Consider the following 15,190-nt stretch of genomic DNA (forward strand, 5'->3'; position numbering starts at 1 on the left):
CACCCTGAGTGGTTTACAATTTGTTTAAAATGTTATAAACAAGTAAAAAGTAAAAGATAAAAATGCAGGATAAAGCTGCCAAGAATGATAAAACACAATGAAAACAAAGGAAACTCTAAAGGAGATTCAGTGACCCTTCCCAAAGAGTCAGATCCTCAAAGACCTTTGAAACCCCAGTAGAACATGTTCAAACCTCAGGGTTATTGTGAACTCTGAACATAGGAGAGCTCATAACCAATATTGTAAGAATACCTGCTGATAATGAGCCCATGAATTGAGGGAGTAATGGTTAAATGAAAGGGTTGTTTTTTTTTAGGCAAGAGCAGATTAATTGGTGAGAAATGAAATAATGTTAGCAAGCTCATTTCTTCTTGGCAATGAATCATAAAGGAAAATATTAAACTTAAATATGCAGATTGGTCTTTTTTAAACCTTGAAGGCTGTGACTGAAGTACATACCACCTGCTGAACCACAGAGCAATTTTAAATATATTGTATCTCCCAACGTTAACATTCCCCATACCCTACAGAATCAAAAGGATCTGGTGCTCTTCCAGTGAGTTTTTGGATGAAAGCCATTGATTTCAAAATGAGTATATTTGCTGTATAGCCAGAGAGATGATAAATGAAACATTAGTCTTACTGATATTTGCCTTGTCTTGATCCTATAGCCCTGGCTACTATCTCTTTATGAAAAAAACTTTAATACTCTACATTTAAAAAAAAATACACCCAATAGAAGAAAAGCTCTTGAATTGCACTAAGACACAGACACATATCTGCAGGTGTTGGATAATAGAAGTAGAATGCTTGTACAGATATAATTGTAATAATATAGAATAAAATATGGCAATAATATAGAAACAATAGCAATAGATAAAAATACGGAATAGAGGTAATAGGAAGCACACATATACTTGTCTTACACATCAAAAGTCTAGCACTTTTTTTAAATATTTCTTGAGTTTGGGTCAATCTAATTGAATATGGTTTTAAAAAGAATCTTTAACACATACATCAAGTATTAACTCAGCTGAAATGGATCTAGATAAACTAGTTCCTATACAGTGCTCTAGTTGAAGCCCCACCATTTTTGGATTGTCTCTCCTAAAAAGAAAAAAAAATGGAGATTGATTATATAAGCTGGCTCTAACAAAGCCTACGTACCTAACTGATCCAGCAATTCACAATAGGAGGTAGTATTGAAGTGCTATCTGTACATTTGTGGCATAATATATCTCATAGAACATTTTATTCATTTTTTCCAAATCAACAAGCCAACCTAAATCAAAGATGAATTTATAGGCATTATCACACCCATTTCTTTTGACACCATCCATGCAAAATCAAATCAAGAGAAACCAAGAGCTTTTATTCATGAAACGCTACTCAAGAACTTACAATGGTCTGCAGCCAGATATTCACACTAGTTGCTTCCCAAAAGAAACAAGTTACCTTAGAAAACCCACTGGAATACATTTGACTGGTGCCAAAAGAGTATAGAAATGAATCATGACTTTTAAAACAATCCTGAATAACATCAAGATCCAAGTCTTTATTTTCACACATGAAATGGTCATAAGCTTTATTTTTCATTTTAAATTATTAATCATTTAATGGTTATACAAGTCCCCCACATATTCTACCAAGATTCTCATACTTATTCAAACAGCAAGAAACAAGAGATTCTATATCAAGTATAATAACTGCAGAATTACAGTGTCAAATTTATTGACCAAAAGGATAATGTCCCTGAAAAAAATAAATTGAATGAAACCGAATGAATCCAGGTCAACCATCTTCAGGTGGTACACAGGTTTTCACAAGTTCTTATTTAGCCACTCAATGTAGTTGTTAGCCATTCTGTGTCCTATATTTGGGGCAAGTGGGCCTGCAATAAATGTTAAAACACCATGAACAGCATTGTCAAAATGTTTGTGTGCTACTTTAACTCCTGCTTCCCTAAGACGGGAAACATACATGATTCCATCATCCCTCAAGACATCATATTGACAAGTGACTACATATGTAAGTGGTAAGCCCTGAAGCTTGATGTCCTCAACTAAAAGTGGTGAGAGCCTTGGATCCAGTAAACCTGGATATTTGTGTCCAGTTTTGGAATTTCTATGTGATGGGTCAGTGTAAACGTGGCCTTTTTTAAATCTTTCAGGTAGCCACTTACTCCAGTTTGCAAATTTAAACAAATGGTTGAACTCTGCAGGAACATGTTGGTTGGTCTCTACAGCTTTGGAAAAAAAGTCATCTGATGGAAAATATTCAGTGAGGAATCTGTTTGTTAATGTTTTCGGCAAAATTGGCATGTTTTTATTATCCTGATAGGATGGCAATTCCATATCAATAGTCTGAAGACCAGGGCACAATAAACCTTGAATTTTGAATTTAGTTCTGACGTCAGGGTCGTCTAGAAGCTAGAAAAGAAAAGTATTTATTAGAAATATTTTTCCTGTGAAAGATGGACTATTTAATAAGTTTCATATTTTGCAATGTAACCAAAACAACAATTAGAATTTCAAAGCTTATACATCTCTTATTCAAAATTATAGAGGAACCCCCTAACTGATATGTTTTTCACAGTATTTGTTAATCTGGCACTTTTCTACAGCAATGAATTTTGAAGAAAATTACAAATAAAATACTGGAAGATATGTTACTTTGATGGTGTTGTTGAGTTTGCTTTATTCTTGAAATGATGCTAAAGTTACATCTTTCACAATGAAATAACCATTGACAAGGTGCTATCTAGTGGATTTCCTCCTGAATCAATTTTCTTCTTGGGCTTCATTGCAACCATGGTTGATGGCCTGCATGCCACTTCTTGCTCTGGGCAAATCAGCAAACTGAAAATCTAGGAGTTTCTTTTAAAATGGTAGAAACCCAGTTTTACCCATCTAATGTGAAAAGGCCCAGCAGTTGCCAAGATTGCTAATTGCTGCAGGTATTTTTTATTTATAACCCCAAGGTATTAGGTTACATGATAATTTCAGACAGTCAAGGTTCAATTAACATGCATAATTCTATGATCCTCCATTTTGGACTCCTTAGAAGATCCTGAATCTTTCAGGATAATTAAAATTATGACTTCCTACTCTTAGGTATATAGTGTGAAAAGCCCAGGGCAATTAAACTAGTATCAGGATAGCTTGCAATAACAGAGATTCATAACATGTATAATTCCATTTTGGATTTACTTTCAAATGGGTAATTCTTACCTGCTGGGTTACAGCTGCAGCTAAGTTACCTCCTGCGCTGTCTCCTCCAATGCCAATGCGGCTTGGGTCTACATTATATTTCTCCAGAATGCTGCTTTGTAGAAAGTATTTTGATACTGAGTACACGTCTTCAAATGCAACTGGGAATCGATATTTTGGAGCTAGTCTGTAACTTTTGGGAATTGATTAAAAAGACAATGACAGAAATTTATATATTCCCTGTGTTGCTAAAAAAATAATTTATCACTAGATTTACACTATTGATACCAGATTTAAAAAGGTGGTTTTCTTTGATGTAGAATTTGTTTTTGTTTTTTTTAATTTCTGACTTATTTGTGTGCTAAATGATCAATAAAATTTCTCTCCCTTTTACCAAATAATTCTAATCTGGTCTCTTTTGTTAGTAGATTAATTAAGCTTCATAGGAAGTTATGCTTTTTGGAAGCTATGAATTGTATGGAATAATCTGAGACATAATAGTCTTTAAGTTTGAAAAATACCAAAAATATTGTAAAATGTAGATTTTAGTCTGTTGAAATGATTTGTGCATTTCATTTTATGTATTTAAATATTATTATACAGTCTTCCAATCATATTCTATTTGTTTACACTTTGCAAAAAGTATGAGACAGAAAATCTAAAACTATGCTAGCTATCCATTATAAATACAAAATAATACTTATAGCACAGCATATAGAAGGAAGTATAATTTAGCAACCAATAACAATATATGTTGGCCTTCAATGTACCAGTTTGTGCTATTACCAACCATTAATTAATTTTTTGTTATGAGAAAAAGATTAGGAAAAGATTAATGAACGAAAATGTCTCCTTCAAACACCATTCTTACTCGACTGACACCACAACAGCATTTAGTCTTTCGGATGTCCATCTTGATAAGAGGTCATAGGATTTCATGGCTGTGAAAAATAAGTGGCAAAGCATTTTCTATTACTCTTGCAATACAAATACAGAGTACAAGTGTCAAAAATACTATGGAACAAAGCTTTAGAATACCACAAGAGTGAGACTATAATCTAACCATAGAAAGCTAAGAAACATCAAGCTCATTTTATGAATGGCAGAATTGTTTCTGCCTCGTGTTCATGAGAGGTTTGAAATCCTAAACCTACAAATTCTAATGAGCTGTTTTCAGTTTCTTTTGGGAGGGACTTTCTGGGAACTTTCCATGAATCTCTACTTGAATGTTTCCCAGTCTTGGCAACTTGAATATTTGTGGATGCCAGTGCCCAAAATTTTACTGGCTGAGGAATTCTGGGAGTGGAAATTAATGTTGGGAGCATCATAAAATTATTGAAGCAGGGATAAATGGTTCTAATCTCTACCATTCAGGGATTCCTTAGAATGATACTGCTCTTGTTGAGGCTGCCAAGAAAAACTACCAAAACAGAGAAGCAAGTAGTCAACAGGAAGAAAATATTTTTTTAAATGAGTTTTAAACATTCCCATCTTTAGGTTGATGTAAGAATACTTTTACATCGATTAAGCAGTTTTAGTGTACCTGGGGTATGTCTTCCTTCATCTTTGTGAAGCTCAATGCTCTATCAGATGTGAAAGGAGTGGGATTTTTTTTTCTGATGGGAAACTAACATGCTACAACAAAGTAACAGCTTCTTTTATGTCTGAGAATCCCTACATCCCATAAATATCTCTAGGAAATTAAAATAATGGGATGGCAGCAGCTTAGTACTTCATTTTCCCCTACTGCTCAGATTACATGGTAAATTGAAATTGGCAAACAGATAAATTGGCAAGAGCTAGAGAATTGGGGGGAGCACAACCTCATCAATTTATCTTTTGACAATTACAAATCTTCTACCATCGATGTGATTCATATTGTGAGAATCATCAGGATGGTTTTAAAATATTAATTAAATAACCACCAAGAAGGTTGGCTATCTATGTTATGCCTCAATGAAAGCCCTGGGATGTCAGAATCAATAGATTCATTTTTTATTTGAGACCCACTGTAATGGAATAAAATACTTATGCTTACTTGCTGATCCTGTACACCATCCACCTCCATGGATGAAAATCACTGCTCTTTTCAAGACATCTGACTGCTTTGTAGGAATGTAAAGACGTACTGGAACATGGCTAAATTCTGTGTCTGTTACAATGACTTTTTCATCAGATGTAGGAGGTGTATATGTAGCAATTGTGTACAGATTTAGAACATCCATAAAGTGTCCAACACCCAACTTCTCCACAATTGTGGCCTGCAAAACAAAAGAAATGTTAACATCCTTGTGCTAAGCAAAAGCTTCATAGAACTCTAAACTCCATTTCTAAACAAGTGTTTCTCAATCTGGCCAGCAATTGCTAGGGGCCAGACAGGTGCTCCATCAGAAGAATTTAGAATTTTAGAATTTTATTAGAATTTGTAGGCCGCCCTTTTCCCTGAGGGGACTCAGGGCGGCTCACACAAAAACTGGGAAGGGGGAATACAGACATTAGGACAAAACATGTAATAAAGTAGCAAGCAACATACATTCATCATTCGGGAGGGGTAACTATCCTATCCCCAGGCCTGACGGGCGAGCCAGTTCTTCAAGGCTATGCGGAAGGCTTGGACGGTGGAGAGGGTACGAATCTCCACGGGGAGCTCGTTCCAAAGGGTCGGGGCTACTGCTGAGAAGGCCCTCCTCCTTGTAGTTGCCAGCCGACACTGGCTGGCCGATGGAAGAGGCTCATGGAAGAGCAAGAAAGCACCTGACTGGATCCCACATAGAGCAGAATAACAATACAGTTAATGAGCTAATCTAGCACTCAGACAGTATATACACTGAAAAAGGCTGATATGCACCAGACACAGATGTGAGGAGAAAAATATTATGAAAATATCATGCAAAAAAAATAATTATTATTTTTGCTTCAAAGAAAGACCAGCATCTGTTGCCTGGAGAGGACCCATGAGATTTCAGAATTCCTCTGAAAGGAATTCATGGTTATGGAGTCCATCATTTCAGGGACATGCAGATACTAGAAATACCAAGCAAGAAATTCTGTAATGTGAGAGAAAACAGGGAGGTAATAAAGTAATAAAGACATAAATAATAATGGAGAATATGAAATATGAAATCTGGACCTCAATAGTCAGAACAAAGAAAGATTCAAAGTTAACTATACAAATTGTAATTATATCAAAATTTAATAGGATAGAGAAGGAATTAAAAATATAACTGTTCTGTGATTCATGATCACAGGAGGTAGATAGAAAATTAATAATTTATTCTAGTACTAGCTGTACCCAGCCACTCGTTGCTGTGTCCCAGTCTGGGCATAATGGGGCAGCAGGTGGGTGCTTCCATTGGTCAGGATTTGGGGCTGCTGGGCTGGGCGTGGCCTGTTGGGAGAGACGGTGCTGGGGCTGTCGGCCTCATGGAAGTTGTTGAGCATCTCCTTGGTGGAGCTGCGCTCAGGCTCCCCCAAGTCGGTGGCCCGGGACAGTGAGACGTCCAGGATCTTGGAGGAGGAGAAGTCCTTGGTGTGCCACCTCACAGGGCACCCAGGGGCTGCCCCAGCCCTGCTGCACCTCAGGCTGACACCGCTGCCGCAGCCTCGTCGGAGCCACCTTGGTGAGGCCATAGCTGGCTCTCTGTGAGGGGGGGTGGAGAGTGCGCGCAGCTGGCCAGGCTGAGGAAATGCTCCACCTTCACTTCCTCTTGAGCTCCACTGGGCTGGCTGGGGGTAGGCCGGCTTAAGGGCGGGGGAAGCGGCTGAGGGATGGTGCAGGTGGTGCCCTGCCGCAGACAGCAAAGGCCTGGCGGGAGGGGAGGCGAGAGAGGGAAGGGGTAGGCCGAAGGGCTTCAGCTCCCCTTGGCGGAAATGGCCGAAGCTCAACAGAGGAGGGGAGGAAAGGGGAAAGCATGCGGCTGCAGCCCAGCCACACATATAAAGGGACCATTGGGATGAAGCTGGAGAGAGGCCGAACTGTTCCGAATATACTATACTCACTAAATGAACGCTATGGTAAATGACACAGCTCAATTCTAATGCAATGTCACATGAAATAATTAAATCAAAATGGAAATAAATCAAAATTTATGAAAATTCAATATAACAATGCAATCAGAAACATTGAAATGGAATCATGAAATATTTAGTATAGCATGTGTTGCTTTTAGGTCCACCAGATGGCGCTGGTTTTGAAAAAAAGCATGTTTTTACAAAAATCATGTTTTAATCTGTCACAGGTGTAACATCTATGTAATATACATATATAAAAACATTTGCGTATTCAAATGCAATGTTGTGTCAAAATTTCAAAGCAATAGGTGAAGAACTTTCAGAGATTAGCAATTTTGAACAAACAACCATTGCATTTTTATTTATATAGATAATGAGTTGTCATCACTTTCCCTATTCTTTGTCTTAGAAATTCCTAATGTTTTTGACTATTCCCATGCTAAGATATTGTTAACTAGGTGCTACCATTTGCCTAATAATGTATTATAATAGTAAAACCTGTTGTCATAATCCTGGCTTAGGGTAGATTTCCACATTTAGGAATGATGGCTGAATAATGAGGGCCAGCTTCTGTGCGAAAGCGGCTGGACTCGACAGGCCAGATTGAGTGCAGGCCTCAGGTAGAAGGCAGCACCTCACCTGATCCATATGGCACCTCCACTTGGTACCATCTGTGAGGATAACCCTGTAAGAGCAGGGACCGGTTACAGCAGTGATGGTGGCTGGCACCCATTTCAGATCCCCAGTAAAATTCCGAGGCCAGACAAGGTCCCATTCCCCAAAAGTGCAGGGAGGAGCCCCCAGGTTGCTAGGCTGTAGTAGAGTGGGTGCAGTCTGTCCAGGATGGTTTGCAGGTGCTGGCCCATCAGCAGCTCGGCGGGGCTGTTGTTGGAGATAGGGCAAGGGGTGGAGTGCTGACCAAGGAGGTAAGCAGCCACCCTTGCCAGCCAGTCGCCCCGATCCATCCCGCCCAATGCCTCTTTGGCTGAGCATGTATGATTCCTAGTGTTCAGTAGCTGGATTGTACAGAGTTGGTGGGGCGTGCATAGCCATTCTGGTTCTCTCTGGGTGTTCCGCGATGGTTTGCTCGATGCCTCACGGGGTGCTCTGGGCTGGATGCACTTGCAAGACTTCATTTGCTCTCTTTGTTTGCCTAGTTGCCGTCCAATCCTACATTTGTCGCCAGTATTTGATCAGATAAAAAAAGCACACAAAGGGTTCATAACAACAGTTCTTTATTGCAAGTCAAGTAAACATCCCACTGTTCCCGCCAGAACAGAGGATCTTGGTGGAAACCTCTGTCAGTCTGTCAGCGGGGGGGTGGGTGGTGGGTGGGGGTGGGGGAGATATCTAACAGGAAGCTAAGCTAAATTTCACCAACTGGTACACCCATACCTGTGTAAGCCAGCTGAAATGCATCCACTGCACCTTACCTAATAAAATATCTGGGAAATAGTGACCTTTTTCAAGTGCAGCTAATATTATCAGGTCAATATGAAGTAGTTTCTTTGAATGTGGCAAAATTATCCCATCCTGTATGTAAAGTTAGGCAAATTGTCCACTGTTAATCCAGCACCAATCCAATATATCATTCTGTCTGCCATTTTTTATTTTTTTTACTATTATTGTTGTTTTTAACACTAATCTGTGACCATAATAAAAATCAATTGAATACTTAGGAATGCTGACAAGCATACACAGAACCTTTGGACCTTCAAGAGTTATTACATTTTTATTTCAGCTTTAGTTTCCCCTGAAAGGTGGGTAACATGGGTGTCCCTCCTTGTGTTATCCTCACAACAACCCTCTGAATTAAGAGTGAGTGATTGGTTATGATGTGATCTCCATGGACAAGTGGGATTTTGAATATTGTCTAAATCTATCACCTTAACTTTAGCTGACTTTTGGAACTTAGAAGGTAGGTATACACTATAGGACTAAGCACTGGGATAATCAGCCACCAATAGCACAGCTGCCCCAAGCACATGTTATATGTTCATTCAACTTATGCACAAAACAACTTTCTCCTGATTTTTAATCATATTAATCATCACGCCTCTGTGTACATTTCTTGGCACAAAGTACTTTTCTCTATTCCCACCTAATCTCCCTTTGAATGGTATATTTCTTCCATATCTGACAAATGACTCTATTCTACTTTTTGTCCTGGCTTCCTTTTATGCCTTATTCTCATGATTTCCTGCAACAATGGCAGGTGTTTTAGGTAAAGGAGAAACACTGACCTGAGAAGTACTGTGTTCTAGTAAAATGCCTTCAGCTTGTACTTAAAAAAGCACTGACTGGTCAGAAAAAAAAGCACAAATGTAGAAAAAGGTTTGCAGTTGGATAAAGCAGAAGTGAATTCTCAAGAAAGATTGCAAAAAGATTGCCTGTAGGACTAATAATTTACTAATATTATATCTTCTACTAATAGATAAGGCAAAGGGTACTCTGGGTAGGAACAAGGGGAGGGTATTATTGCTATGGGACATCATTATTAGACTACATTTGTAACATTACTCTATAAATTGCACTTGCCAAACAGGTAGAATAAACTTGGCTCAAATCAAATCACTTGCTGAAAAAGGCAAGGTACTTGTTTTCTTTCTCTTTGCAAGCACCCACAGGTAGATGAAAACTGATAAGCTTCAGATTTATTCCCAGCGAAGATGTTTGCACACCTCAACAAAAAATTAGAAGGCTGTTCATGTAGCAGCATGCAAAAAGACTAATCCGTTTCAGTGCACTGGGTGGGCAGCTAAAATGCAGAAACAATGTATATTAAACAATGAGTATTTACTCTAAGATTTCCCTATCTGGGTAAAGTGACCAAATTTTAAGATGGGTAAAGCGGGACACATTGATGGGGGGGGGGCCTCGGAGCACCTGAGCTGTAAAAAAAAAGAGGGCTGTAAAACCATGAAGAGTTACCCTTGCCACCGCCTCCTCCTCCTCCGCTGTGCTTTTGAAGAGGATGGAGCCTTTTTTTCCCGCCCCCTCTGCCACCTTCCTACTGGCTCCCGCGGCCTCGTGGCTGCTCAAAAACACGGTGGCAGCAGCAGGGGTAACGCTTCATGGTGCTTTTATTTACAACCCACTCTGAACAGTTTACAGAATGGAAAAAACCCTTTCAAAAGCCACCCCCATAGCCAGCCTCTCCCAACCGGATCCCCGCCTGCCTCCCCTCAGCTCACCCGGACAAGGTTGTTGATGGCGGCTTGCACGGCACGGCAGGGAGAGCGGCGCCCAAGAGAAGTGGGCAAAAAAAAATTCCAATGGCTGAGCCGCTTGGCCCGGGACAGAGCCTCTCTTCGCCACGTTGCTGCCGCCAGAAAGCCCCCGCGCCCCTGCCCGAGGCTGCCGGATGGCTGTCGCAAAAACATCGCGCGTCGGCGCACGTACACACAGGAGGGGAGGGAGCCTCGCCCCTCGTTGGGCACTGCGAGCGAGTTGAGCAGAGGGTGGAAAACCACTGCCCTCTAAAGGCCACATCGGGAACGACATTTCAGAGAAATAAAAAGTTTTTTCTTAATGGCGTCCTTTTTAAAATTGATGATTCGGTGTCTTTTCTTTCCTTTGGAAATTTTTTTTAAAATCATGACTGTCCCGCCAAAAGTGGGACATTTGGTCACCTTATATTTGGGAGGACTTGTGGAGGCCAAAGAAATATGAATAAGGATTTCCCTCTCTGTATGCAGGCACAGAATAAAACAAACAGACAAAATACATTACCTGCATTACCAGTTAAGCATTGCAATCTGGAAATAATGAGACGGTGAGAAAAAAGAGTACAAGAACAGGTACAGAAGATAAGAAGTGAAAGAAGTTTCTTTCGTTCTCCCCCTCCCCCACTAGCATTTGCCTGGAAGTGCAGAGCCCATTTTATTCTTGATCAACCAAGAATTGATTCATTTAGTTACAGCAGGAATTGATCACACAGCTGGTTTCCATGCGTAAGGCTGGTCTCGAATTCACTCTCCCGGTTTCTAGCTTAGTCCCTTAACCACTAAACCAAACTGGCTCTCTTGAAGGTCTGAAATATACATTATATCCAATATAGAAAAAGCATCCTGCTCAGAGTCTAATGTTCGGGAAGAAAATATTTTGTAAAAGGAAAAGTTCCTAAAATATAGAAAGAAGGTTGCTCCTGATTTTATTATATTTTTTAGATTATATCCAGAAAAAGTGTAGAAAAATACATAAATTCCACACCTCTTCCTATGGATAAACCATAATATTCAGTATCTGCCTTCAGTATGACCAAGGCATTTTACAGATCGTTAGTGTTCTTATTTTTTTGGTTGTTGCTTTCCATGGCATTATCTGATTTCCCTAAAAGCACAACTTTCACCTTCAAGCATTCTCAAGCACGGGAAATAAATGTCTCAACTTACTGCATGTTTTAGGCTTCTAATGCTAGCATCCAAAAGGATCAGCTTCCAGGGTTCCTCCACATTCTCTGGTAAAGGCTGGTAGATGTAGTAGGCTATCAAAGTTGAAGCTACCAGAAGGCAGAAGAATTTTCCTCCCATCTTTTACTTGGGCTACTTTATTCAACTCTAGCTTTTACTGACTAATCTCAGGAGGATTGCAATACTGACAAGTCAGCTGATCAAGCATTTCATTTAATCTTAATAGTAAAATTAGTGCCAGAGGCATTTTGTTAAATATTCACAAATTTTCAGTTGATAGAACCTATTTTGCTTTGTACATTACAGGATTAGACAGTTCTTGACTATTAAAAAAGTAGTTTTTCAGGAAAAAAAATTTCTATATTCAAATATTTAAGGATTGCAACACACTTTCGTCACTCTACCTTGCAAATTACCTTTGAATTGCAGAACTGAAATTATAAGTGGCAAAGTTCCTTGAGAGAAAGTAGAATTGATGTATGTAGAAAGGAGAAAGCAATAGAAAAATCCTATGATTCAGATTAATGAAATAAGATTCCATAACAATGAGCAGTTTTCTTCATTTCAGAAATGGTTAGTTAGTGCCTTCTTCTGGGCTGTTCTCTTGCCTTTAATAAATAATATTTAATATTTAATAAAACATATTAATTATTAAAATAAATTAATTATCCCAAATATATTTAATAATATGGTTAAAGAATCCTCTGCATTATGCTAGCTAAGCAAGATTAGTTAAGAGCAAATTTACTTTGGTTGAATGATAATGATGATTCAAAGTTATGTGAAATCACCACTAATAGTTCTTAAGATGGTGTTGATCTTTATTCTTATTGACTTGTTCCCAAGAACCCAGGAAGTCAATACGTATTAGCATAGTATATGTATGATTCAAGCAAAGTGCTTTTGTGAGTGACATAAATTTTGTCAAATATACAGATTTTCTAAGTGCCACCCAAGGCTTTCTGGTATGGCAATTAAAACCAGCTACATATTGATACACTTTGATTTGATTGAATCTCGATCAACATTATTATTAGTTTTCCCAACTTCTTGTCACTCTGTGTGGTTTACAAATTGTTTAAAATATTATAAACAAGAAAAAAACAAAAGATAAAAATACAATAATACAATACAATAGCAGAGTTGGAAGGGACCTTACAGTTCTTCTAGTTCAACCTCCTGCCTAGGCAGGAAACCCTATACGATTTCAGACAAATGGCTATCCAACATCTTCTTAAAGACTTCCAGTGTTGGTGCATTCACAACTTCTAGAGACAAGCTGTTCCACTGATTAATTGTTATAACTGTCAGGAAATTTCTCCTCAGTTCTAAGTTGCTTCTCTCCTTGATTTCCACCCATTGCTTCTTGTTCTACCCTCAAGTGCCCTGGAGAATAGTTTGACTCCCTCTTCTTTGTGGCAATCCTGCCAGACAGGATTGGGCAGTTTCTGTGGGAGGCAAGTGGTACGTCTATGACATGTAAAGCTGTGAGTCATACAAGGGAACAAGCTGATAATTAGTGCAGCTCACAAAAGAGGGCCTTACATGGGCATTCTGAAGCATTTCTATGCTGCTGCATTCTGGACCAGTTGAATCTTGCCAGTAGTCTTCAAGGGCAGCCTCATTGCAGTAGGCAGATCAGAAGTGATATGAGTGATTGTATGAAGTATCCCCTAATCGAGGAAATATTGTTTGTATGCTAACAGTTACTGATTATCAGCACTGAATGCAATTTCCTGCATTTGCACAACACTTCAAAAATTAACCACTAAGCTTGGGTTTGCACAATGGCATTCCTAGTTATTCATTCTGCATATTTCTTAATTAAATAAGGTGTCCATATACAATAGTGACATGCTCCTTTCCCAAAGAAATTTTTTTGAGCCATTGATGTCTCTGTTTTTATTTTTAATTGTGGCTTCATGGATTAAAATTAAAAGATTGCCTTAAATTGTCAAATGAGAGGACTTTCTTTCAAGGAAACCCCATAGACATTCATAAGAAATCCCATAACCAATGATGGGTTCCTACTGATTCAGACTGGTTTGGCCAAACAGATAATAACTCAGTTGGATATGTGATTGTACCGATTCTATCCTGGGAGCCACCATACTTATTTTCTATTCTGACATGTGCAGAACAATCTTCATTGAAAAAAGTAATTTTCCCCCTTTTTAATGGTGTGTGCATCTCAGTCCCAGAGATGTCACAGAGATGGGGTGTTTTTCACAAAATGGAGTTGTTTTTGCCTTCCCCCAGCCTCCAGAAGCACAGGTTTCACCAGGGCTAAGGGAAGGCAAAAATGGTGCGGTTTTCACAAAAAACAGGTGAAAAGTGGGCAGTTTTACACAAAAACGGAGGTGTTTTTGCCTTTCTGCAGCCTCCAGAAGCACTCTGCAGGCTGTGAGGAACAGTGTAATGTCTTTAAACAGCATCATCCAGGAAAGGTTGTGATGGGATGTCTAACTGATCCTGTGAACATGGACATGAAAGCACAACCATTTCAGAAGGAAGCAGAGCTGTTACAGAAAGTTTTCCTGACCCCAAGGAAGAAGGGAACTTCTGAAAAAGAAACTTGGAATAATCCCAAACATTAGTTACAATAAGGATTAATTAAAATAGATTTAACTTTGGCAAGATTTCAAAATTCTGTTACTTTATACTACTAGCAATAAAGATAAGATTCTGTTATTGTAACCCTATAAGAAGAGTAGTTTTAACATCCATCCCTTTGGTTTACAGATCTGTTCTGTCTTAAAGAACTGATATCTATCTTCCAAGTCTGCAAGTAACTCTCTCCCCTCCCCTCATTACCCCTATTTATAAAGAGAACTTGAGAGGGTCAAGTCTGCAACATTTTCTCAAATTACCTTTTTGGTTCAAACTTAGATTTCTTGGTCTTGGTTTTGGCTTGTTCCTCCTAATCTCCAAAATTTTTCTAATCACCCATTACAACAATAGCTGGTATTGGAATAGTTCATTCTGGGTCTCATTTCATTCAGATATTCAAGATGATTCACAAACTATCTCTATACGGGTAGTCCTCAACTTATAATTGAGACCAGAATTATGGTTCTGATTCATGCCAGTCATTAAGAGGATCATCACATGACTGACCTGATTTTATGATATTGATTGATGTGGTCATTAACCAAATTGCCATGGTTGTTAAGTGAATACTATGGTTGTTAAGCAAAGCCTTTGTCTGCAATTAATTATACAAGCTTAGAGTCATAGAAGAATATTTAGGCTATAGAATCTAGTCCACAGTTGAGTACAGGAGTTGAAATAGCAGTAGACTTATATACCGCTTCATAGGCCTTCAGGCCTCTCTAAGCGGTTTACAGAGAGTCAGCATATTGCCCCCAACAATCTGGGTCCTCATTTTACCCACCTCGGAAGGATGGAAGGCTGAGTCAACCCTGAGCCGGTGAGATTTGAACCGCTGACCTGCTGATCTAGCAGTAGCCTGCAGTGCTGCATTTAACCACTGCGCCACCTTGGCTCTTCTCAAGAGATAGCATTATAACTTCTTCCTGAACACACCCAATGAAAGGC

At 39.0% G+C, this 15,190-nt stretch overlaps 1 protein-coding gene across 1 annotated transcript; it reads right to left on the bottom strand.

Annotated features, from left to right (window-relative positions):
* Window positions 1–1,498: 1,498 nt before the first annotated feature.
* LOC148043567 (arylacetamide deacetylase-like) lies at window positions 1,499–11,767 on the bottom strand. Its single transcript, XM_087725375.1, has 5 exons — window positions 11,615–11,767; window positions 5,248–5,470; window positions 4,081–4,150; window positions 3,231–3,402; window positions 1,499–2,429 (listed from the first exon to the last, which is right to left on the bottom strand). Exons 1-5 carry the CDS (start codon window positions 11,750–11,752, stop codon window positions 1,821–1,823), a joined length of 1,212 nt encoding a protein of 403 aa, XP_087581501.1. The 5' UTR covers window positions 11,753–11,767; the 3' UTR covers window positions 1,499–1,820.
* Window positions 11,768–15,190: the final 3,423 nt, after the last annotated feature.

Source organism: Thamnophis sirtalis, unplaced genomic scaffold (assembly GCF_051295495.1).
Source record: "Thamnophis sirtalis isolate CommonGarterSnake01/CBP01778 unplaced genomic scaffold, rThaSir2_p1.2 scaffold_11, whole genome shotgun sequence".
Taxonomy (NCBI): Eukaryota; Metazoa; Chordata; class Lepidosauria; order Squamata; family Natricidae; genus Thamnophis; species Thamnophis sirtalis.